Consider the following 24041-nt stretch of genomic DNA (forward strand, 5'->3'; position numbering starts at 1 on the left):
ACACCACCACACGGGCCCCTCTATTGCGTCCGAGCCTGAAGCATCAACAAACAACTGGCTGCTTCTCCCCTCACCCCGGGCTCCGCTGTTTGCTCGCTCCCAGCCTGCAGCCAAACCCTCCTGCTTGCTGCCCACCACATGCGACACTAGTCCTGCACCTCTCCACCACCCAGCTCCCGCCCATCCACCCAGCCACGGCACCACACAGCTCCAAACATGCGCGAAGTCAACTTTAGCATCCCCAACGCCAACAAGGCGTCGGTCGGCATCACCACCGCCCTCTACGACCGCCGCGCTCTCGACTGCACATCGACCCTCCCGCTCATCAACTCGCTCAACCACCTCGCCTACCTCACAACCTCCTCGGCCCGCATACGGGACATTCTCACCGTCGATGGCGGCATCGAGCGCCTGATATGCATCCTCAAGGAGGGCCGGAGCAAGGACATGATGGACATGTGGAAGTGGAACCTCGCCTTCCAATGCATCTTCAACATTGGCGTACGCGGCTCAGAGAACGTCAGGACGCGTGTGGTTGAGGCCGACATGGTGCCCGTCATTGCCTCCATCCTCGACAACTACATCAAGGTCATCGACAAGATGCGGGCACGCGCTGAGGTTGAGTTTCACAAATCTGCACGTCTCGGTGCATCAAGCCGACACCACTCCTCGCGGACCGGCGAGGTTGCGTCGAGCTCCTCCCACCGAGCCGATCGATCACGGCGCATCATTCCTCCTCCCATTGAGATACCCCAGCCAACGGACGCACCCTTGGCCGACGCGACGCCCATTCCCGCCTTCTCCCTGAGCTCCCCTCCTGAGCGGACGACATTTGCACGCGGCCGACCTCCCCACCACCATCACCATCGCAGCCACGAAAGCCGGGCACAGCTGTTTGGCGCTCCCGGCAACAACACCCGCAACCTCGGCCAGCCATTGGTCACGGCGCTACCCTCCATGGAAGCAACACCTGACGCGTTTGCGCTACGGCCGGTGCGAGATGCGGATCGCCTTCCTTCCATGCTCCCCGCCCTGCAAGGGGAGATCACTTCCCAACCAGAGTCACCGACAACACCGAGCGCCCCACAGGCACGCCAGACGAGCCCAAGAGCGGGGCTAGCCCGGACGCGCCGCCGACCCTCCATCCGACACCAGCTGTCTGTATCTGGCGAGTCGGACCTCGAAGCACAACAAGATGACATGTCTGCAGAGGCTGCAACAGCGGCGGGTCCGTCTGTGAATGAGCCCATCGTCGGCATTCAGAACAATGAGATCAACATGGCCGACATTGTCGACAACGCAGAGATGCTGGATGCTGGCAACACACCAGTCCCCATCGCTGCTCCGTCGGAAGGCACAGACGAGAACAACGAGACGTTCAACATTACTCACCGTCCAGCGCTCGATGGCAGTCTGATCAACCCCACCAACACCCCGCCGAACAACCCCATCACCGGTTTCTCTCCCATGCCGCCCACCATCAACGTCGTCAACACCAACCCACCGCCTCCCTGGCTACCCCGGTACCAGCAAGAACGCAATGCGTCAGCTAGCGTGCTCGCAGCCATGCCCCGTGACGAAGACGTGCTCATGTCTCTACAACTACTCGCTTACGTATCGAAATACTGCAACCTCCGGTCCTACTTCCAGAACTCGCATCTGGTGCCCAAGCTGAAGATTGGCACCGAGCTACTTGACGGAGAAGCCTCGACACCCAAGGCAGAGGAAGAAGAGGAGGAACTTGAGGAATACGAACTTCCAGACGATTTTAACATCTTCCCCCTGGTTGAGCAGTTCACCGTACGACATCACTCGTCCGACATGCAGTACTGGGCCAGCGTTGTTATGCGCAACCTTTGCCGGAAAGACGACTCCCGAGGCGGCATCCGACAATGCGCATACTACAAGTGCGGCAAGTGGGAAGAGTACACCCGTCAGTTCGCCAAGTGCCGTCGGTGCCGACGGACCAAGTACTGCAGCAAAGAATGCCAGAAGAGCGCGTGGGTTTTCCACCGCCACTGGTGCGTTGCTGCGTCGTAGGACACGCGAACAGTCCTTCTTCTCTAATACTCTTTTACCAATCATCATCGCCAGTTTGGTTCTTACATCATCTGGCTGCATATTGCATGGCGCTGGGCACACTGCTTTTTTCTATGTCTTTTCTTATAATCTTTCAAAGGTGCAATACTTAATGAGCGACACGACTACCGGATACCACAAAGCAAGATCACACTACTCAGAACGGCTTCTTCTTTGGCAGCGGAGGAAGGAGGAAATCTAAGGGAGTTGGAGACTTCTGTGTGTGTGAGTGAGAATGAGAGAGAGAGAGTTGGGCCTGCAAAGGCAAAAGCGAGAGAGAGACAGAGACAGGGAACGAAACTATACCATATCATTTGGAGCGAAGCATTATTAGCATATTGGTCGTAAAAAGCCAGGGTTCTGGAGTAGTGAGTAGAGTGCGTTTTTTTGGGTGCAATTGAATGGCAAAATGCATCTTGGATAGTTTGTTACATCTGTTCTTGGAAGCGATTCTCTTGTGAGCGAAGTTACCTGCATCTGTAATCGAGATAGAACTAATACATCATGAACCTCACCTTCATAGACGGATTTTGAAGTTGTCAGCGATATTGTGAGAAATGGCTCATGTCGTTGCGTGAGCTGGAGCCGATTGGCGGAACGTCAGCTGCGATGTGTTGCATTGGCGCCAGCCCGGAATGCGACCCAGAGCTGCGGGGTTAGATGTTCCTTTTTTGCTGATCCATGAACTGCAAACTGCAGAAGAAGCAGACATGGCTCTGGGGAAGCGCGCATATGCAAGCTTGGGTGGGTGGGGGAGGCGGCGGGGAGGTGGAGGGGTGGATGTGGACGTCTTTCTCTCTCGATTGGTTTAGTTCTAGAATAGAACAACCTGTGAACTGCAGAAGAAGCAGATGTGCTCTCTACGGTAGCGCTCATATGCAAGCCCCAAGCCCACTCAAGAGGGGAGACGGCACTACTGCGATGGGGGCGGAGCTGGAGTTGGTGGAGTTAGCCCCAGCTACGTCAGTCCTAAAATAGCCTGGGGCACCTGGGTAGCTGCGGCTGGCATCATGTGGTGGGCTGAAGGAACAGGGCTGCCCAGGTGGACCGGGACCTTGGTACTGCCCGCGTTGCTCGCGCGTTTTCGAATGAACGACAGGGAAGGGTACTGTTTGCGCCTTGTTTGCACCTATGTTTGCGCACCGCAATATGAAAGTCGTAATTCGCATTTGTATTGATTGTAATATCGCCGGCGCCGCGTAAAGCCCAAGACGCAAAGGCCCCCAGCGCGGGCATCGACGTCGTAATACCCGCGTGGACAAGCCGCTAGACCGGACTCTGCGGGAAAGGCTGGGGATTTGCTTCGATTTGCAACACCCTTCTGTAGGACAGCAGCGTACACGACAATAGGGAATGACTGGAAATCATGTCGCAGCCTGGAGATGCTTCCGATGCATCGAGTGCTGGGATTGGAGGTAGCGGAGGAGTAAGAAGGCGTCATTCCGCATCCCACGACGAGGATGGCCTGCCACCCACGACACAGAGCGCAAACCCTCCGTATGCGATAGACACTTCCACAGACGGCGACGATGCGCCACGATCGAGGACTTCGGCGGTGGAGAATACGGCACGCCCGTCGATTGCGCGCCTAACGACTGAAGAGTCGCCGCGCGTTCGCTTCTCGACGGATATTGAGCGCAATGGCAGGGACGAGATTGCACATATTGGGAAGAGTTCTGGCGGGAAGCAAAGACCTGGCACGCCCGACTTGTCCATCAACACGCGCGAGGTCTCTCCGGAAGATCACGCTGCGGCTTCATCCTCACGTTCACAACTACCTCCACGGAATGGCGCCTCTCGATCGCCGCTCTCGCCCACTTCGCGCAACCGCGGATACTCGCTGCGCAGCGCGCTGTTCAGAAGGAATGTCCACGATACGGCGCAATCACCGGACACACAAATTGAACTGGAAGAGGGAGTTGGAAGGTCACACCCTATGATGGGACAGGCGGAAGGCTCCAGTGGACATGCGCCGTCGCGCAAGTCTGGAGACGCCGTTATTACTGTCACGCCAGAGCATTTGGACTACGCCTCGTCAGCCTCGGACATCTCAAAGTCGAAGCTGGGAGAAGGGCCAATCGCACTTCCCTGGTTGGAGAGCAAGGGTCCAAGCCGGCGATCACAGATAGTCAAGCAGACGAAGGATCTCGCAGAGCAAGCCCGCAAGTTCGTCTTCCGCATCAAAGATGTCCCACCCAGCAAAGACGGTCGACACATCCAGCTCAATCCCACGCGCAAAGACCCCCTCACAGACGAACGTACCGAGCAACCCTACACCAGCAACTGGATCCGCTCCACGCGCTACTCAGCATGGAACTTTATCCCCCGCCAACTCGTCGCGCAATTCTCCAAACTCGCCAACTTTTACTTTCTTGTTATTTCCATTTTGCAAATGATACCCGGGCTTAGTACGACGGGCCAGTTTACGACGATAGTACCGCTGCTGTTTTTTGTTACTCTTTCCATTGCGAAGGAAGGATACGATGATTTGAGGAGGTGGAGGTTGGACAAGGCGGAGAATATGAGAGAGGCGAAGGTGTTGCGCGCGAGTCCTGGTTCTGAGACACTGCAGTGGGAGACGATCAAGTGGCAGGATATCAACGTTGGTGATATCATCAAACTCGAGAGGAATGACGCTGCGCCTGCGGATATGGCGCTTCTTCATACGAATGGGGAGAATAATGTGGCGTTTGTTGAGACGATGGCGCTGGATGGGGAGACGAATCTCAAAAGCAAACAAACGCCTGCTTCCATCTCCAAGACCATCATCGATCAGGAGGATGTCTTGAAGACGAAGGCCGAGTTTGTCGTCGAAGATCCGAACCGGGACTTGTACAACTTTGAAGGTCGTGTGATGGTCGACGAGAAGCAAGCGCCACTGACTCTCAGCGAGATCATCTTCCGAGGCAGTATCTTACGAAACACCCCCGATGCGATCGGCATGGTCATCTACTCCGGAGAGGAATGTCGCATCCGGATGAACTCGAACAAGAACCCACGCATCAAGGCGCCCGCCCTGCAAGGCCTTGTCAACCGTATCGTCATCCTCATCGTGGTCTTTGTCATAGCTCTGTCAATCTTCAATGCTGTCGCCTACAAGATTTGGCAGAAGAACGAAGACGACATGTGGTATCTCCGCGGTTCTTCCGTCGCCTTCTTCCCCAGCTTCACATCCTTCATCATCATGTTCAACACCATGATTCCGCTGTCCCTCTACGTCAGTTTGGAGATTGTCAAACTGGCGCAAATGTTCTTCTTGCATACCGATATCGACATGTACGACCCCATCTCCGATACGCCGTGTGAACCGAGAACGTCAACAATCAACGAGGAACTTGGTCAGATTAGCTACATCTTCTCGGATAAGACGGGTACGCTTACGGATAACTCGATGAAGTTCCGAAAGCTTAGTGTTGCGGGTGTGAGCTGGTTGCATGATGCTGATCTGAAGGAAGAGAAGAAGAAGAAACTGATTCACAAGACGAGGAAGAAGGGGAAGCAGCCTGCGAAGAGTAGGAAGAGTGTGAGATCGGTCAAGGATGTAGCGAATGACGAACCCACGACGCCAGCGATTGAGACAGTCGAGCAGTTGGAGAGTCCTGGAGAAGGAGGACCGTCGAACTGGCAGTCTAGTGCGAAGCCAGGCAAGACATCGCGAGAACTGCGTACACAGGACATGCTACGGTATATCCAGAGGAAACCTCACACCCCGTTCTCGAAGAAAGCTCGCATGTTCCTTCTCTCATTAGCGCTATGCCACACTTGCTTGCCTGAGATTCAAGAAGACGGCAAGACGCACTTTATGGCTTCATCCCCAGATGAGCTTGCACTAGTGCAGGCAGCGCAAGACATGGGTTTCTTGTTGATCAACCGCGATGTTCACACCATTACCCTCAAGATCATGCCATCCGGGTCCGACGGCGAGGCTGTCTCAGAGGTCTATGAGATCCTAGATGTCATCGAGTTCTCCAGCAAGCGAAAGCGCATGTCGATCATCTTGCGATTTCCAGATGGCAGGATATGCATCATCTGTAAGGGCGCCGACTCCATTGTCATGCAGCGGTTGAAGCTGGCTACGCTGGCGAACAAGAAGATGGTTGAGATTGAGCGACGTGCCAACATCCGCAAGAGTATGGAAGCTCAACATGCGATTGCGCGTATGAGCGAACACGCTGAGCGGCGGAGTAGTGTGGCCGGTCGTATGAGCAGTGTTGGTGGACGGAAGAGCATGACTATCGGCCAGGCTGCGAGGGCTAGTCTCAACCTAGGTCGTCCATCTTTCGCTCCTAGTGTGGGCGGACGAGGCTCCATGTCAGCAAGAGATGAAGTAGACCAGTGGCTACGCGAGCGCGAGAACGACCGCATGGACATGTCGTCTCTGGACGAAGACTCGCCAATGCAGACACCCATGATAACACCTCGCCAGTCAGGTCTCGATCGCTTCAGCATGGCCTTCTCCTCAGCACGAAGCTCAATGCAACTAGAAGACATGGAGGCCATGGTCGACGAAGGCGTAGCAGGCGACGATACCCTAGTCATCGAACGCTGTCTCCAACACATCAACGAGTTTGCTACTGAAGGTCTCCGAACCCTCCTCTACGGCTACCGTTTCCTACACGAATCCGAATACCAATCCTGGAAAGCGACCTACCTCTCCGCCACCACCAGCCTAGTCGACCGCACCCGTCTCATCGAAGAAGCCGGCGACCTAATCGAGCAAGACCTGGATCTCTGCGCCGCCACCGCCATCGAAGACAAACTACAAGCCGGCGTCCCAGAAGCCATCGACAAGCTGCGCCGCGCCCAGATCAAAATGTGGATGCTAACAGGCGACAAGCGCGAAACCGCCATCAATATCGGCTACTCCTGCCGTCTCATCAAAGAGTTCAGCACCGTGACCGTCCTCGACCACGAAACCGGCCTCGTCGAACAAACCATCACCTCTGCCATCCAGGCCATCACCAGCGGCACAGTCGCCCACTCCGTCGTCGTAGTAGACGGCCAAACACTCTCCCGTATCACCTCCTCGCCCGCACTAGACACGCTCTTCCACTCCCTCGCCATCCTCGCTTCCTCCGTAATCTGCTGCCGCGCCTCGCCCTCCCAAAAAGCGCAACTCGTAAAATCCATCCGCAAGCGCGTGAAGAAGAGTATCACACTCGCCATCGGCGACGGCGCAAACGACATCGCCATGATCCAAGAAGCACACGTCGGCATCGGCATTACCGGAAAAGAAGGCTTACAGGCTGCCAGAACGAGTGATTACAGTATCGCGCAATTCAGGTTCCTCACTAAATTGCTGCTGGTGCATGGACGTTGGAATTACATCCGCACGTGCAAATACACCGTCGGCACGTTTTGGAAAGAACTTCTTTTCTACCTCACGCAAGCGCTTTTCCAGCGTTCCGTGGGTTATACCGGGACGAGTCTGTACGAGAGCTGGAGTCTGAGTATGTTCAACACACTATTCACCTCGCTACCCGTCATTTTCATGGGCGTCTTTGAAAAGGATCTTAGTGCGAGTACGCTGCTTGCTGTTCCTGAGCTGTATACTATTGGTCAGGTGAACGGCGGGTTCAACTTTAAAGTTTACCTCTGGTGGATGTTCATGGCGAGTGGGGAGGCGATGCTGGTGTATTTTTGCATGTTGGGATTGTATGGGGATGCGCTTTGGACGGAGGATAATAGTATCTTTGCTATGGGGAGTATTACGTATACGGCGGCGGTTTGGCTTATTGCGTTGAAGATGCAGTATGTACTCCCCCTTCCCTTCTTTGCCCTTTCCCCCCTCAAAAACAGAAATGGCTCACTGACGTTCGCCTAGATTCATAGAAACACACACCAAAACCCTAACCAACGCCCTCGCCCTCCTCCTCTCCATCGGCGGCTGGTTCCTCTGGAACATCATCCTGTCCTCCGTCTACAACCCTAGCAACAAAATCTACTACGTCCGCGACACTTTCCTCCGCGGCTTCGGCTCGAGTTGGAGTTGGTGGCTGTGTCTCGTGCTTATCCTCTTGGCGGTTATCGTATTTGAGTTGGCTGTGAAGAGTGGGGCGAGCGCGTGGTGGACGAGCGATACGCATGTTTTTCAGGCGTTGGAGCGGGATCCGGATGTTAAGAGGAGGTTTGAGGAGGCTAGTAGTGGGGAGTTGCAGATGGGGTGGGATAGGAAGGGTGGGGTGGTTGATGGGGTTGGTGGTGGCGGTGGTGTAGGAAGTGGGGTTGGGGTTGGAGGAGGAATGGAGAGCGAGAAGGAGAAAGAGGAGCGGAGGAGGGAGGGTGAGATTAAGGATTTGATTCGGAATCGCGTGGAGGTTGTGGGTCAGGAGGGGGTGCAGGATGGTGGCGATGTTAATAGGATTCTTAGTCGTGGGTTTGGGGATGTGAAGAGGTAGGCGTGGGGTGGGGGTAGGAATGTATTCTCCTCAATAACTTTGTTGGTTCATGTGCACGTGGTGTTATCCTGTTAAGGTTGTCACTTAGGCTTCCCTCCTTGTGCTGTTAGATTTGATCGCGAACTCATAGCTGATTCTGATCATGCACTATCGCGCCTGTTTTGAGGTGGCAATGCGTGCTTGTTTTCTCCTCGCTTACTTGCTATCTCGTGTCGTGCAGGATCGCCAAGCTTGTCTAAATTGCATGTCGTCATACTCAGCCTCGTCACTTCCTTTTTCGTGGCTGTGTAAGCTGACGTCTGTTATCTTCAGCTCTGCGCGCCGGAAATCTCTTCTCCTCTTCTTTCCACTCTTACCCAATCCTGAGTCTTTGTCTTTTCCTCCACCTCCCAACGCATACCTGCCATTTGCGGTACACCAAGGACGATTGGGATACACCACGAGATCCAGACGATGACAGAAAGTCCCGATGATGAAGCTCCAACGCGGACGGATTCTCACGATGACACCGTTCCAGAGGGCTCGGTACCCCTTCATCAGCTTTGCGATCGGTGTCGCCAGATGTTCGATAAATGGGACAAATTGTACGACTGGTTTAAAGTAACAGAGGGGCTGGAACCGTCTTGTGGTTACAAGACATATGAGTTATGCACTCTGACGGAAATGATGGAGTCTCGACATTCCTGTCATTTGTGCGACATGTTACACTCGCAGATCGAACAAGATGATGGCATACCGTTACATGAGCCTATAGTGTGCCAAATCGGTCTCCCATCCCTTGCGCAATGGTCTATAGGAGATAGACTGAAGATGTCCTTATTGTTGAGTGGTCGTGTTCTTTGCTCTGACTGTGCCACCGTACATAACTTTGGGTCAGAGAACACTCGCCACGACGTATTCTGTTGTCCATTCATCACAAATCATATCCCACGTCAGCCGACTGGAAACTTGGTGCAAATGCAAAAATGGCTACGGACTTGTCGTGCGAACCACAATGCATGCAACAATTGGTGTCCAGGGCTGGACACGAAAGAATGTCGACCAACACGAATACTTGAACTTAGCAAGAACGGTGCTAGGCTCCGGTGCGACCCACAAACTATAGACAATTTCGAATACCTGGCGCTCAGTCACATGTGGGGCAAAGATCCATCGACACAACTTCTGTTGACAAGTTCGACAATGCAGCAATTTCAAGAGGCCGTACCTATTCACAAGCTATCAACGATCTTCAAAGAGGCTATCCGAATAACACGTGGTCTAGGGTTTTCATACCTTTGGTTGGATTCTCTTTGCATCATGCAGGACTCTACAGCTGACTGGACGCATGAAGCGAACATGATGTCTGCAGTCTACAACAACGCTGTCTGTACGATTGCGTTCTTATTCCCACCCGGTGTTGACTTCTGTCAGGCTAGAGACAATCCACGAGCATCGACACCTTGTATCGTCCGCAGCTCTGGCGCAGATTGGCGGTGGACAGGCATCTTCGTCAGTCCCAAGGACGGAAAGGTATCACAGTTTTCATCCAGCAACTGGCCTTTATCGTCAAGAGCATGGGTTCTACAGGAACATTTACTGAGTCCTCGTACGATTCTCTATGGACACCGTACCATCATGTGGGAATGCGGGCGGAGCTTTTGGGACGAGCTGGCCTTCACTGGCGGGCAAGGCGTAGCATACACTACGGCTTTGAAATCCATTTTGCGGATGAACCGCTACAAGCCCGGGCACACGTCGAGTTTCATAGCTCCGGATGTCATTCACTCAACCTTTCCTGTCTGGGCAAGACTAGTAAGAGAGTACAGAAGAAGAGACCTCTCTTATCCAAGCGATCGAATCATGGCCATCGTAGGCATAGCACGGGCTTTCCAGTCTAACAATGGATACACGTATCTCGCGGGAATGTGGAAGGAACATCTACCACGATCTCTACTGTGGTATGTCGAGACTGCGGGGGTGTGGAAGATGGCTGAGCCTTTCTCGATCCGGGAGCTATCATCAAAACCCGTACCCACATGGTCATGGTTGACCGGTCCCATCTATGTGCACTGCGATATTGTCATTCCTGGAGGATTCAGGACCACCTGGGATCCAAATGCATTCATGGCAAAGTTCCTGCACTTCAGATGGTCAAGTGAGCCCGTCGATCACGCCCCTCCAACAGGTTACCATGACTTCGATGGCCTGCAAATTACACTCGAATTGGCAACACATATGACCACTATTCTGCTTCAAGAGTCACATAGCGAACACGCCTGTCATCGACTTCGCTGTGACAGTCTAGAAAAAGAGTTTGCTTGTTGTCTTGGTATTGGCAGAGAACGTCTGGCAGCCTCTTACCACTGCGACGATCTCGAAACATTATATCAACCCCCGGCAGACGTACGCATAGCTCTCGTTGCCGAAGAGGTGGATCTCAACTACCGTCACGATTTACAAGGACTGGCATTGGCACCCGGGGTTGAAAGCGGCACATGGAGGCGCATAGGCTACTGGAAAGCGTGGGTTGATCTGCGCGATGACACATGGGAAGCGGAGTCCATCTTTTTACGTCTCGAAGGAGTGAAGATTGAGACTCTTACTTTGGTTTAAACAACTTTTACACTCTGTATCTAAGGTGTTGAGGCATCAAAGTAGCGATATGCAAACAAATAATTACAAGGAGGTTACCTATCTTCCATGCGTAGAATCCGCTATGAAATTCGGTTTGGATTCAAGCGGACGTAGTGTTGGTAGTAAATGGAATGAAGCATCTCTACTTAGGTAGCTGGCTTATCGGAGGAACTACAAAATCTGGGAAGCTGGTTTGTTCAAAATTGCTCCACACATGTTCAGGGTGGAACTCTAATCCGTACTCTGGCGTATGCATCATGCTGCATGCGACCATCTTTTCACAACATAGTGCATTGGTACTTCCAGAGTGCGTCTTTGGTCATGGGTACAGCCAAGAGAAGCGAGCTCATGCGTGCATGTGGCACAGTTGCATGGGTGCTCACGCGGGGTTGCCTGATGCGATGCACCACCTCGCGATCCATCTTTACACCACAAAACAGCCCTCGACCTCCCTCGTCGCGCCTAAATACAACCCATTCTGGCGCAATGTCAACGATTTCAGATTCCCATATTGACGACACAGAGTTCGTGGGCGGCTACGCGGAAGATCGGACGCAAACGGACGCAAAAGATTCGGTCATACTGCACCAACTTTGCGATCGCTGTAAAAGCTTTGTCGATGGCTGGAATTCCTTAAGATGGGTCAAGGATGGTATCGACGACATACACGACGTCCGAGATGAATATCCCAATCCGGCCCACTTTTCCACCGTTGCGCAATTGTTGCAGTCAAGGGATGCTTGCCACTTGTGTGCAATGGTGCTCTCTATACTAGATTACCATAAATTAGATCACAACGGACCTGTAGAATTCATGATATGCAAAGATAGGACAAGAAAACTGCCTGGCCACTTGCATCTGATCCTGGGTCTAGGTGGTACCAAATATGTTCAGTATCGATGGGCGTCAATGTACCTGAAATGTTTCGATGGTAAGCAGGTGTTTCCAAACTTTTAGCGAAGCCATTTGACAATTTAGGATCGAGTAACCATGAGTTCGACGCGCCAGAACAAAAGCAGAGCGTACCGAGCCAGCCCATTGCCAATTTGGATCAGATCAATACGTGGCTCAATGCTTGTATCCGAACGCACGGGAGCTGTTCTAGCTGCGCCTCGAGCTTGTCAGCGTCATCCCAGCGGCCGACCCGACTACTAGAACTCACATCCGACGGTGTGAGATTACGATGCGATACTAGTACCATTAAAGACCTACAATACCTTACACTCAGCCATGTCTGGGGAGATGCGCCCCATCGTCTTCGCTTGACACTGTCAAGACTTGAAGAATTCCAAGTCGCAATACCATGGTCGGAATTACCGGCCATATTCGTCGAAGCCTTGAGAATCGTTCGACACACTGGCTTCCGCTACCTGTGGGTGGATGTACTGTGTATTATCCAAGACTCACCATCGGATTGGGAAGTTGAATCCGCCTCAATGACTTCAGTTTATAGCAATGCGATCTGCAGCATAGCATTCTTGTTCCCGCCCGGAAGAGATCTCATCAAAACACGGGAAGACCCGAGGACTATGAGCCCCTGCGTCATTCGCAAAGCGACTAATACCAGCGAAGGGATCTATATCATCGCTTCTGCGGGTCGGTATGTGTCAGGTCCTGCAACTCCCACAGAGCCCGAGATATTCACATCTAGATTCAATTACCACGAATGGCCTATATCTCAGCGAGCATGGACGTTTCAGGAGCATCTTTTATGCCCACGCACAATACTTTTTGGACACCAAACGCTCATGTGGGAGTGCGTGGAGGAGTTCTGTGATGAGCTGGCGGGCTCATGGCTTCCAAGAACTGAAACCCGGCTTTACAACCGTAGTGATGGCTACGAAAGCCGGAAGATTACGCAGAAATCGCATCTGCTAGCAAGTCATGTTGCTCACAGACGTAATACTTCAAACTCGTTTGCAGACTATGAACACGTCCTAGAGTATTTTCGAAACTGGAAAGACCTGGTTTGGGAATACAGAGCGAGAGATCTAACCGTGCCCAGCGATAGGCTCGTCGCCTTTGCCGGGGTCGCCCGAGCTTTCCAGGCTGGAGCACGAATTACGTATCTTGCAGGTATCTGGGCAGAATCCTTTCCTGAAGGCTTACTGTGGTATATAAATGCCGAGGTTTATTGGGATAAAGATGGGGAGAGATTGCCGATATCGAAATCAATACGTGAGCATGGATCAAGAAAAGTGCCGTCTTGGTCATGGCTCTCGAGCCATCTTTACGTGGATCACCCGCTCAAGTACTTCGATTGGTACGATTACTGGAATCCGAACCGTCAGGGCGACGAATTCATAGTCAGTGACTTACTATTCTTGGCGCAGCTCTCTTACTTCCAATGGTCGGGCTGGCCTGTCAATACGATGCCTCCAACAGCATATCACGACTTCTCTGGACTGCAGATCACCCTACAATTACCGACGTTCGAGGAAACCCGAATCGAAAGCGACGATTACGACGCTAAGTGTCTTTGCTTGAGGGAGAAGCTTGCATCTTTCTACGTCAGGCCCCATGGGTGTGCAAAACACACCTGGACTACCTTACAATGTGACGAAATCGAATATCACACCCAGCCTCCAGAGAGAGTTCTGCTGGCTCTTCTAGTGGAGACCCGGTTTCCTTACTATCCGAAAAGCATTTTAGGAGGCCTAGCGCTGATGCCCGATGAAGAAGAAGGCACGTGGAAACGTATCGGATACTGGAGTGCTCAGATAGATCTGCCGGAAGACGAGGCGCTCGACGATGAGCAGACTGATCGTAGATACGTTCATACGTCAAGAGAGTGGCAACGAGGCGATCCATCGGTGTTTTTGCGCCTCGAAGGAGTAAAGATGGAAAGCCTTACTCTGGTCTGAATATCTCGTAGCGTCTTGATAGAGATCTGTGTATCTAGCAGCCGTCGCATCATCGGCAATGTATTGGACTATTAAAACATATAACTTAAAGTGAGGTGGCGTTTCCGCAGCCTATATCAACACAAAAACATGCAAAACAGGTAATGTAACGTTGGTGTAGGCTCTGGACCTGTTTAGACTTGATGTGTAGAAGGTGGAAAGATTTATCAAGACTCGGAAATATATACAACGAGAACGAGCAAGATGCTCAGCAGCCTCACATAAAGGCAAACCCGCTCGACCAGCGTCTATTCATGTGCCATGACCCGCTCAGTAGTCTTGAGCAAACTCCCTAGCATCCTTCCTCCCCTTCTTCCAAGCAGTACTCTCACTAGCCCCCTTAACCTTCTTCGCCAACTTCGCATCGAAGTTCGTAACAACACCTTTCGCAACCGGCTTCCCAAGATTATCGCTCATAGGCCTAACAACATCGCACCTAAGCGCCTGCGCAGGGCTCATACGCTCCATCTTGGTGTTGTTGGTCTGAATGAACAGCCTCTCACGCGACTTGGGACCAGTGTACGGCTTCCACTCGACAGCACGTTCGGCGCGGTCGGTGTTGGGGTCGAGATTGCGGATGAAACTCGTCCAGTAGCTGCGGACTTGGTGGATAATGGGCGCGTTGGTGGTGAAGTAGCTGGCTGGCTCGCTGTTGTCGGTGCGGTTTACGCCCCAGAAAGCGTAGGCGTTGACGGTGTGCCATGCGCCGTAGCCAGCGGCCTCGTCGGCGGGGTCCTGCACGGCGTACTTGTAGTTCCATGTTGGTACGTCGTCGGTCGCAATCGCGTTTTGGATGTTGCGCGTGGGGCAGTGGGTGCCAATGTCGCCGATGGCATCAGCGGCATGGCGCCAGTAGAGGCCTTTGCCGGGGAATGTAGGCTTCTTAGGCTTCATGTACAGATCATCGAGGATGGAGATGGAAGAGTTGCTGAGACTTGGGTCCTGGTTGGCTACCCATTTGACGGCATCAGCTGTAGTGTTGAGATCCTCTGGTGCGTTGTACTTGGTGCCTTCTTGGGCGCAGGTTCCCATGATGGTCGGCACCTTGGCGTACTTGCCCTGTTCGAAGAGGTTGACGAGTGAGTCGGTGTAGAGGTCGCCGTCGATGTTGGGGTTGAACCAGCAGTTAGAAGTTCGGATAGCCGACTCGTTCAATGCACGCAGGCAAGACAGACCGTTCGTCGCATTGGCACAACCTTTGTCTTCGAGAAGACACTGGTATTGTTCCTCGCCCAGTTCCGGGGTGCGCATCGTGACCCAGCCGCCCGACTCCATGATGCCACCAGCGAACAGCTCCTTGCCGGTGTTGGCCGCTAGCATGAGTGCAACAGAAGACCCGCCAGCACTGACTCCATCAAGGACAACATGGTCAGGGTCGCCGCCGAAATGTTCGATGTGCTCCTTGACCCACTCAAGGAGCTTGATCTGGTCGCGAAGTCCAGCATTGACGTCGCCACCTCCAGCCTTGACCGCTTCACTGCTGAGGAAACCGTAGAGACCCACGCGGTAGCTGAACTGAACGAAGACGACCTGACCATCGGAGACGATCTCCGTAGGGTCCCAGTTCGCGCTGGACTGCGATGAGAAGCCTCCTCCCTGGAAGAAGACCACCACTGGCAACTTCGAGTTGACTTTGGCTTCAGAAGGCGCATAGACGCTCAAGTAAAGACAGTCTTCTGCGACGTAGAAGCGATCGGTGGCTCCAGATATGGTCCAATCATCAGGGCGGTTAGGTGGGCATGTTGCGCCGTGCCTAGTCGCGTTGATGAGTCCGGAGACGATAGGGTCCTGCGGGGCTGCAAAGCGTCGTTCGCCGGTAGGAGGCGCCGCATACTGTATACCTTTCCAGGCAGAGACGCCAAGCTGAGAGTCAACGACGGCTCCCTGGTACTTCGCGTAGCCAACATCGACGAGAGTGTTGACGGCCTGCGCAAGTGAAGAAAAGCCCGCTCCAGCGGCGAGCAACTGGTGAAAATGCCTCATCTTCGAGATGAAATATGAATGGAAAATGAACGTGGACGAGCAATGCTCTGGTAAAGAATGGATACGTGCGTAAATGCACGAAAGTTAGACTGGGTGGGCGAAGAAACGACTGACTGTTGCGTCAACTACAACCTCCCTATGATGAGCATATAAATCCATTCCTCCGGATCTTCATGGATGCGCTCGAGACGTATCAAGCCCGTTATCGCCGGGATCTCATATATGTGTTGCGTTCGGACCGCACGCAGAATGGACGTGGAAATTGTGCTTTCATGTTGCTGTGCTGTTCAGAGTCGGGCCGTTGAGTGATGCGGCGATTGAGTTGTTTCACGGCGGCATGGCAGGGTGTCGATGCATGACCTGACCTAGCCTCGAGCAGAAAGAGGCCATTATTCCAGGAGTTTCTGGGGAGCCGATCGTGTTCGTCCGCAAATCACGGGCTCTGGTCCGCTGAAGGATGATTTGAAATGGATTGTTGATGAGTAAACGCGAAGGAGCGAACGCGCGGGGACGCTAACAATAGCGCACTAGTTGTCGTTATGTAAGCATAAGAAGAGATTGAGAGGATCGCCAAGCCGTACCTAGAGTTGAGTCTACGGAACATCTACATCGTGATTCCGTCCACAATGTAGCGCTGACAGCATGATACATGCGATCGTAGAGCCCAACATCGAGTCTACACGACTTTCACCGCCACGGCCCTGTCGGCGTGTCATAGACCCCAGCCTGCCCGAATTTCTGGAACAGCTCGGCATCGCGGAACCGCCACCATCCACCATGTGGCTTTGTATATCGACACCAAAATGGGAAACCCTCAGCAAGACAATGCTCTCGATACACCTGTTGTGTATAACCGACGTAACAACCGTAACTGTGACCAAGCGGTCTCCAGTCCTTGTTCCGTGCATCAGCTCGACCTTCACGAGTTGTCGCAGGCGTGTCGAGCCAAGTCTTCGACTTTTTCGTGAACGCAGAACGTCGGTTCCGGTCGCGACAAGGAGCGGGTCTTATTCTGACATACGGGATCATGTCGTTGTAGAAATGTCTGTCCACACAGGCAAACAACCTGCGGATACTGGCGTCGTAATCTCGCGGTAGGAATGGGCGTTCGATTTTGATCCATTCGGCTAGACTTCTCACCTCGTCAAACTCCCACGTCGTCCACATCGAGAACAAGCTTCTGATCTTCCGTTTGAAGCCTTTCCCTTTTCCATACAGTTTCCGGATTACAACGTAGAGTTGCAACCGGAAAAATGCACGAAGTACACGATGATGCTCGACATCAGACAGGGTATCGGTACCATAGTCAGACTGATCGGATGAGGCCCACCGAGCTACTGCATTGCCTAGTACTAGGTGAACGAACTGATCTGTAAGGATATCCGCGTCGATCAAGAGTGCTTGGTACTCGGCGAGCATGCCGACAGCATGACCGGGGCTGTCCACTGATATACGTAGGGTTTCATCGTGTAGATTGCTGTTCAAGAACTCAGCTAGCTGCTCGCTTGAGCGCGGGCGGTTTGTATGCGTCGAAAGTAAGGCCGTAGTTGTTAGGATATGCTGAAGCTGGCTAGCGAGATGGCGGTGCTGTTTGATCGCTTTGAACTGCGCAGCAAAGTTGCAGCGGACCAAATCGCCCATCTCCGGATGCTCGAGGAGTGTGTAGTAGGCTTCGAAGAACTCGTCCTTGATGAGGAGCTCTAGTATGCAGCAGCGTAGCTCTGTCGGCAAATCGAGCATCCGCCGCAAGCCGTAGTCGGTCGTATCGTCAGGATCAGGCGGCGCACTTCGATCTGCATTTTCGTGCTGCAGCATGGTATCAGGTTTGTTGCGTGACTCCATCGTAGTGGACGAGATGCGCAGGTGTTGATGGGGATTCGCGAGAGATGGTGATGCGAATCTTTGCAGAGAGATTGACTTCGGAATGAGTCGAAAGTGCGCGGTACCCCGTGCCGGTAGCGAGCAGCGAACCACTAACAGGCACGTCCACCAACCAAGGGATCTGAGTTCCAAGGTTCTCAGCCTCCCTTCCAAGGTTCTGACGGGTGATTGTCTCAGTGTCCGCGCCCCATTCCGAACGAGGCGTGCCAGCCCAAGTTCGTCATCCGGATCGGGGATGTATGATGGCGGTGGTGAATTGATGGGGTCATCGGCATCGGGGTGATTGGCATCGATGCCGAAGATGGCTGGGTTTGACGGGGAGAAATTGGAGGTGTTTGTGGATGGCTTTAGAGATTGGAGCCTCGTTTATGCTTGCGTGGATTCTGTTCCCCTTGGTCTTTGGCTACAAGTTTGTAGACTACGAGGTGAGTTGAATGCGGAATATGGAAAGATATATCCTACATTTTGGCGAAGACATGCAAGTAGCTATTAGCTATTTTATGTAGCAAAGCTACCCGAGGAGTATACCAAGGGTAGTAGACAGAAACGCGACGCTGGCGGAGCCGCTCTTTTGGTATTACAACTCTACTATGCACTGCGTATTCGGCCACTTAACTTTTCCTTCTGATAACTACAGGGAGTAAAGTCATACCCTTTGCACTCGTCCTAAGCCCACGTATTCCTCAACCGTGCTTTCCATCTACCTGTCATGACGCTACACCAAAGTAATCAACACACCCTTCCACTTCCCCGACAGCACACTAACCTTCGCCCACCTCCTCGCCACCTCCCCAATATTACCCCCATCAACACCAACACCCACAATATTAATCCTCAACTTCCACACACCCACCCTCCTCCACGTCCCCTCTTTACTTCCTGGGGCTAACATCAACCCCGCCAACCGCCGCTGCACCGTATTCTTCCCCGCAGTCCTGACAACCTGACACTCCGCCATCAGCGCATACACCGCGTTGCGAGGTGGCGACGCCCGCCCGGCTGGGTCATCAGGGTAATACTCCAGAATCGGATCCCAACTAAACCCGCGGTGAGAAGAAAGCGGCGAATGTTCTTGCAACCGCTTCATCTGCGCCGCTAGATCAGCGGGCCAATCCGCCTTTATCGGCAAAACCAACGTTGCGAGCGTGACTTGCAAGCCTGAGAAGTCAAAGGGGCTAGATTCCGGTACGCGATCTTGCGTGTGTCCAGCGAACTTGAAGCCCTTGGTCTCGGCGAAGAACATGTCGGTCCAGCGGACGAGATGAGGTTCGGAATCGCTTTTAGACCGGACGACTAGTTCGTCGTCGCTGAAGAGGTGGTGGAGTTGGTAGTATTTCCATATCGGTACGGAGAACCAAGACCAACTTGGGAGTGGTGGTGTGGTTTGCACTACTTCTTCCTCAATCTCCGTCGTCCACATCGATGGTTCCATCTCCGCGCCATTTGGTATCCCATTCTCGAGGCGGACAAGCCATCTTGCTTTTCTGTCGACGTACCATAGCATGGTTATTGGTAGTATTTCTTTCCACAGGCCGGCTAGGTAGGTGAGTTGGCCTAGGTTGGAGAACGCACGCGCTACGCCTGCGAAAGCTACGATGCGGTCTTTGGAGAAAGAGAGTCTGCGGCTGCGGTATTCATTGACTAGGTTTTGGTAGTCTAGTGCGAAAGAGAGAATAGCTGGGGAGGAGAGGCTGTTTGTCTTTGCGAGTGTGTTGATCTCTTTGATGGTGTTGGGGAAATACCGAGATTTTCCTCTGTCTTTGCCGTGCAAAGATACTTGCACCGTCGTCGTGGGATCCGTAACCGGTGCTTCCGCAATCGGCCCAAGCAATTCATCCCAAAACCCCTCCGAGCATTGCCACATGAGATTCTTATGCCCAAGCAGCAACGTCCGTGGCGCAAGAAGATACTCCTGGAACGTCCATGCGCGATTGAAGAGCGGCCAGTTGCGTTGAGCGAGCCAGTCTCTACTCGCCTCCTCCGTGTCGAGGGCGAGACGGAGTGAGGACTTCGTGTGCTCAATATATATCCCAGGTGTATGCGAAGATGACGCCCGGAGGATACATGGATTCGAAGATCGTGGGTCTTCGCGACTGGATGGAGCAGAAGGCGAGTGAGGTGGGAAGAGGAAAGCGAGGTTGGCTGTTGCGTTGCCGTAGACGATAGCCATGCGGCGTGCTTCGTAGGTCCAGTCTTCATCCGAGTCTTGGATTATGGCTAGGCTGTCTATCCACAGGTAGCGGTAGCCTAGGGCGAGCGTGACGCGGATTGCTTCCTTGTATACGTCTGATGCCTCCAATTGGGCTCGAGGGATCTCTTTTTGAAAGGCGTTGAGATTGGATTGACGGAGTTGGATTCGTTGGGTGTAATTCGTTCCCCACATGTAGCTTAAGACGAGGTAGTCAAAATGCTCGTTTTGCATATTACAACGGAGGCGGATGGTGGTGGGTGTGATTTGGAGGACGCGCGTGGGTCGTTGGTGGGGGTTGGAGACGGTGCTGCTGTGGAATTTGCGACATGCTGTATGTTCCGAAAGACAGGTGTTAAGCCACTGCTTAGCTTTCTGAATGTTATCGCGAGCGAGGAGGGGTGCTTCTCTGGCTGTGATGTGGCTTTTGAACGCTCCTGTGGTGGTGTCTACCCGCCTTCGTCAGTAAGCGACCAGGGAAAGCGATTTGCTAGAACTCACTATCAAAAGTCTGAAACTTGAACATAGCAAAGCCTCTACCATCCTCCGCACTCCTCATTTCACCTTTAACAAACCTCATGCGAAGGAGCAACTCTGTCCCACTCCTCTCAGTTTGGGGACACGCATAAATACCCTCATCGCCAGCCGGACGTATACCGCGTGCGGCTCCATTCTGCAACTCCGCAAACATCATCTTGCAAAAGTGGCAAGATGGCGCTGACTGAGAGAGTTGAGTGACGGTGCACAAGCGCGAGAAGGGCCACGATGGGACGGGTTGACCACGAGGTCTCTGCAGCCAATTCAGAGCGCTGCACTCATTTGAGAACTTGCGGCATCGCTCGCAGAGGTTGTGAAGTGGGACTGATGCTTTGCTAGTAGGGTGCGGTGTAGATGCAGGTTTATATGAGGGTGTAGATGGGGGTGCTTTCCCGCTTGTGGAATGATTGCGAAACGATGACATGAATGAAGGCATGATTGAACGCTTAGGGGACAAGAATGAGATGCAACATTGCAAGCCCTTTCTTGCGCTGCTGCATACTTATACGCAGTCCTTAGATGCTCAGCGGGTAACGATCACCTCGGGAGCATACATAAGAGAAGTTGAGCGCTTACTAGACGCCAACACGTCGAATCGCCCATGTGGCACAGCAACGCATCCACTTTTGCGCAAGTAGGTCGCGCATGTATTCCCGAGCTGTAGAGGATCGCTGCATCGTTGTGAGCGTTTAGTCAAGGACAAAAGTCAAAGTGAAGAGATGGGGAAGGAGCGACGAACCGATTACAAGCGAGAAACTTGCCGAACACTGGATATGGAAAGAACGAGGACAGGAAAGCACGAAGTGAACATCAAGAAAGCAGGACTGGAGAGAGACATAACAAGTCGAGAGCACATCTCGAGGAACTGATATCAAATTGGGTATCCGCCAACACACCCTCAGCAGCAGGCGCAACACTATTCGTATCGTAACAAGTACAAAGCCCTGCGGCAACATCCATCTAACCTAGAAACGCCAAACATGACCATGTAATGTAGTCAAGTAGTAAAGACGCCTTTGCAAATATGCAAATATCCCAATGCCAAAGTATAAACAAAACTGCGTCGCTAAATGAGGAAAGACAGTAAGGAAGTAGTAGTCGTTAATGCGGAGGCGACAAGGTGCGCGAGGCCCACCTCCAGGATAAAAACTTGACTCGCTCACGTTGTGTTGAGGGAAGGAGCTAGTCGTAGAGGTTGCCCTGTCATCATTTGGTAGTGAGATGAGGAGGGGTAGGGCGACGTGCAGCGGTGTCGTGGTGAAACTGCCAGGGTCGGATGATTGGTGATACGATGACATAATAGCGCCGATGAACCACCGACGGGAAACGGCGGTGGGGAGAGTAGCGCAAACGTGAGATGAGTATCACGGGTGTGAGATGGCGAGAGAGTTTCGTGAGGGCGGATAGGAACATGCTGCTCAGAGGATGCGATGTCTAATGATTGTTAGTCATTTGATGCATGTTGGTTGTGCATAGAGGAAAGGACTCACTGTCTGAAGACGGTCTCGAGGGCGACAGCGCTGAGCTCCGAATCATCGGGCAGACACTCAACGAGCGGGATTAGGTCTGCGAACTTCTCGCCACCCTTGTATGCTAGGACAGCGGGAACACCGGTGTCCTCGATTTCGGCGTCGTCGTTATACATCTTGACGAAGCGGACGGTGTCGTTGCGCTTTGCTACGTCGTGCATGACCTTCTCGAACATTTGTGATACCTCGGCGAATGGCTATGGTGCTGTTAGTAGGAGTTGGACAATGGATGGAGTGATGTGTATACATACATCACTGTTGTAGATGAAGACGACAACGACAGTACTCGACGCCGTCTTGTCAACAGCATCGAGGTACCCCACACCATCCACCAACGGCATGCTTCCATATATCCTCCGGCTAGGGCTGTTGGTCCTCGACCGTATCCTCTCACCAACATTTTGCAGTTCCTTCAACCTCGCCTCACGCCATTGGCGCATGAAGCCCTCGTCGACCTCGTCATCACTGCTCGATGTCTTCTCGTCGTGATAGGCATTGACGTTGTACTGTGCGGGTGCGGCGTTCTTCTTCCATGTGAAGCGTCGTGCTTGCTTCTTGGCCTGCTCAAACGCCTGGGCGTCCGCAATGACACCCTTGGGCCCCGTGTTGGCCTCTGAGCGCAGGTTGGGCATGTAGTAATTCGCCCTCATGTCGGCTGGGATGTCGAGCTCGTCGTCGGTATCGATCTTCTCGAGGTAGTCGTCGGCGGCACCAGGGGATTCCGGGTCGGAGAGGTCGGAGTCGTTGTGTCGGTCTTCGGGGTGGCGGTCTTCGCGGTCCTTGTCTCGGATCAGTTCGTTGAATTCGTCTTGAGCGGCTGTAGTCATGACGGAAGAAAAAGAAGAGCGGGACCCGAATGACGGGCGCCGGACTGATATATGTGTGGAGAAGGGGGACGGTCAGCGTCAGCTGTTTGCAGAGTCCGTGTACAGGTCCCGGTGTCTGGTGACGCGTTGGTCTGTGGTGGGCAGAAGGAAAGGGAGTCGTTGCAAGGTTGGGGTCGGTCGTCTGGGATGGTGCTCCGCTGGATGACAGGCCTTGGCGCGCGTGCTTGCAGGGCTATTTTCGAGTACGCGCTGGGGTTTCAGCGATGCAATTGGACGCGCACGGGAGAATTCCCTCGAGGATTCCAACGTGCGTACGTGGATAACGTGGTCGAGGCGGTACGGTGTGTAGGGGTGTGCTTGGTAGGTGCTGTTTTAGGGCTGATGCTGACCGGCCGATTTCACGATGCATTAGACGCCCGCACGGGGCCGCATCGCACTCCATTGGCGAAGCGCAAAGGCATGTCGGCCTTATGAAACAGGATGCTCGAGTGCGAAACACGCTCACCCGCCTGTACACCGCCCAATCCAGGACCCGCGGGTGGCGCGCAATGGCTTGGGGCGCCGCGTGAAAGCCTGACGACTGCTGAAACACCATGCCGAACTATCTTGCTACACGCCTCGTCGACACGTCTGTCGCAGCATCAACCTGCCCTATCCTCGCTGCTGTTTGGAGGCTACACGTCACAATGACCTTACGCCTCTGCTAACCCTCTCATGCGCTCTGGATGTTTCAATCTCCTCGAGGCACCAACTGTCATGCAGCACCAGAGTTCCATGGCACCGCCGACCAAAAGGGGCCGAGGGATCTCTCTTTCGGTCTTGTTTGATATTCTCGTCCCGGCCACATCCCGGATGCGAGTCCCCCGGTGCACATGCAATGGAATCCTTCTGTGCTCGCTTCTAGAAGCATTAATGCCATCCATCGCGTTCCTATTCTCCGATCGACTCCTGCATCGGCTGAGGCGCTTCCTTTTGTCGATTCCAGGGTCCAGTTGCCATGCAGCCTAAGATTGCGGGCATTAGCTGAGGCACGTTAATGCCAAAGACGATGGTTCGATACGTTGATTTCTCTTCGAAAATAGAAAGACGTTGCATAACCG

The 24041-nt window shown here is 53.2% G+C and overlaps 5 protein-coding genes across 5 annotated transcripts; 2 read left to right on the top strand and 3 right to left on the bottom strand.

The window, feature by feature from the left end:
- Window positions 1-216: 216 nt before the first annotated feature.
- J4E88_000028 (uncharacterized protein) lies at window positions 217-2040 on the top strand (the record flags this gene model as incomplete). Its single annotated transcript, XM_049393709.1, has 1 exon — window positions 217-2040. The coding sequence occupies one exon, from the start codon at window positions 217-219 to the stop codon at window positions 2038-2040; it is 1824 nt and encodes a 607-aa protein (XP_049259538.1).
- Window positions 2041-3445: 1405 nt separating this feature from the next.
- Window positions 3446-8477, top strand: J4E88_000029 (uncharacterized protein; the record flags this gene model as incomplete). Its single annotated transcript, XM_049393710.1, has 2 exons — window positions 3446-7713; window positions 7904-8477. 2 exons carry the CDS (start codon window positions 3446-3448, stop codon window positions 8475-8477), a joined length of 4842 nt encoding a protein of 1613 aa, XP_049259539.1.
- Window positions 8478-14266: 5789 nt separating this feature from the next.
- On the bottom strand, window positions 14267-15979 carry J4E88_000030 (uncharacterized protein; the record flags this gene model as incomplete). Its single annotated transcript, XM_049393711.1, has 1 exon — window positions 14267-15979. One exon carries the CDS (start codon window positions 15977-15979, stop codon window positions 14267-14269), a length of 1713 nt encoding a protein of 570 aa, XP_049259540.1.
- An 84-nt stretch (window positions 15980-16063) lies between these two features.
- Window positions 16064-20497, bottom strand: J4E88_000031 (uncharacterized protein; the record flags this gene model as incomplete). The annotated part of the gene is made up of 3 exons (XM_049393712.1): window positions 16064-16115; window positions 17001-17879; window positions 18850-20497. Coding segments are annotated over 3 exons (2579 nt in total), but the record flags the coding sequence as incomplete, so codon positions are not given.
- Window positions 20498-22071: 1574 nt separating this feature from the next.
- On the bottom strand, window positions 22072-22941 carry J4E88_000032 (uncharacterized protein; the record flags this gene model as incomplete). The annotated part of the gene is made up of 2 exons (XM_049393713.1): window positions 22072-22311; window positions 22366-22941. 2 exons carry the CDS (start codon window positions 22939-22941, stop codon window positions 22072-22074), a joined length of 816 nt encoding a protein of 271 aa, XP_049259542.1.
- Window positions 22942-24041: the final 1100 nt, after the last annotated feature.

This window comes from Alternaria novae-zelandiae, assembly GCF_023758075.1.
Source record: "Alternaria novae-zelandiae strain BMP 2774 chromosome Unknown scaffold_1, whole genome shotgun sequence".
Classification (NCBI taxonomy): Eukaryota; Fungi; Ascomycota; class Dothideomycetes; order Pleosporales; family Pleosporaceae; genus Alternaria; species Alternaria novae-zelandiae.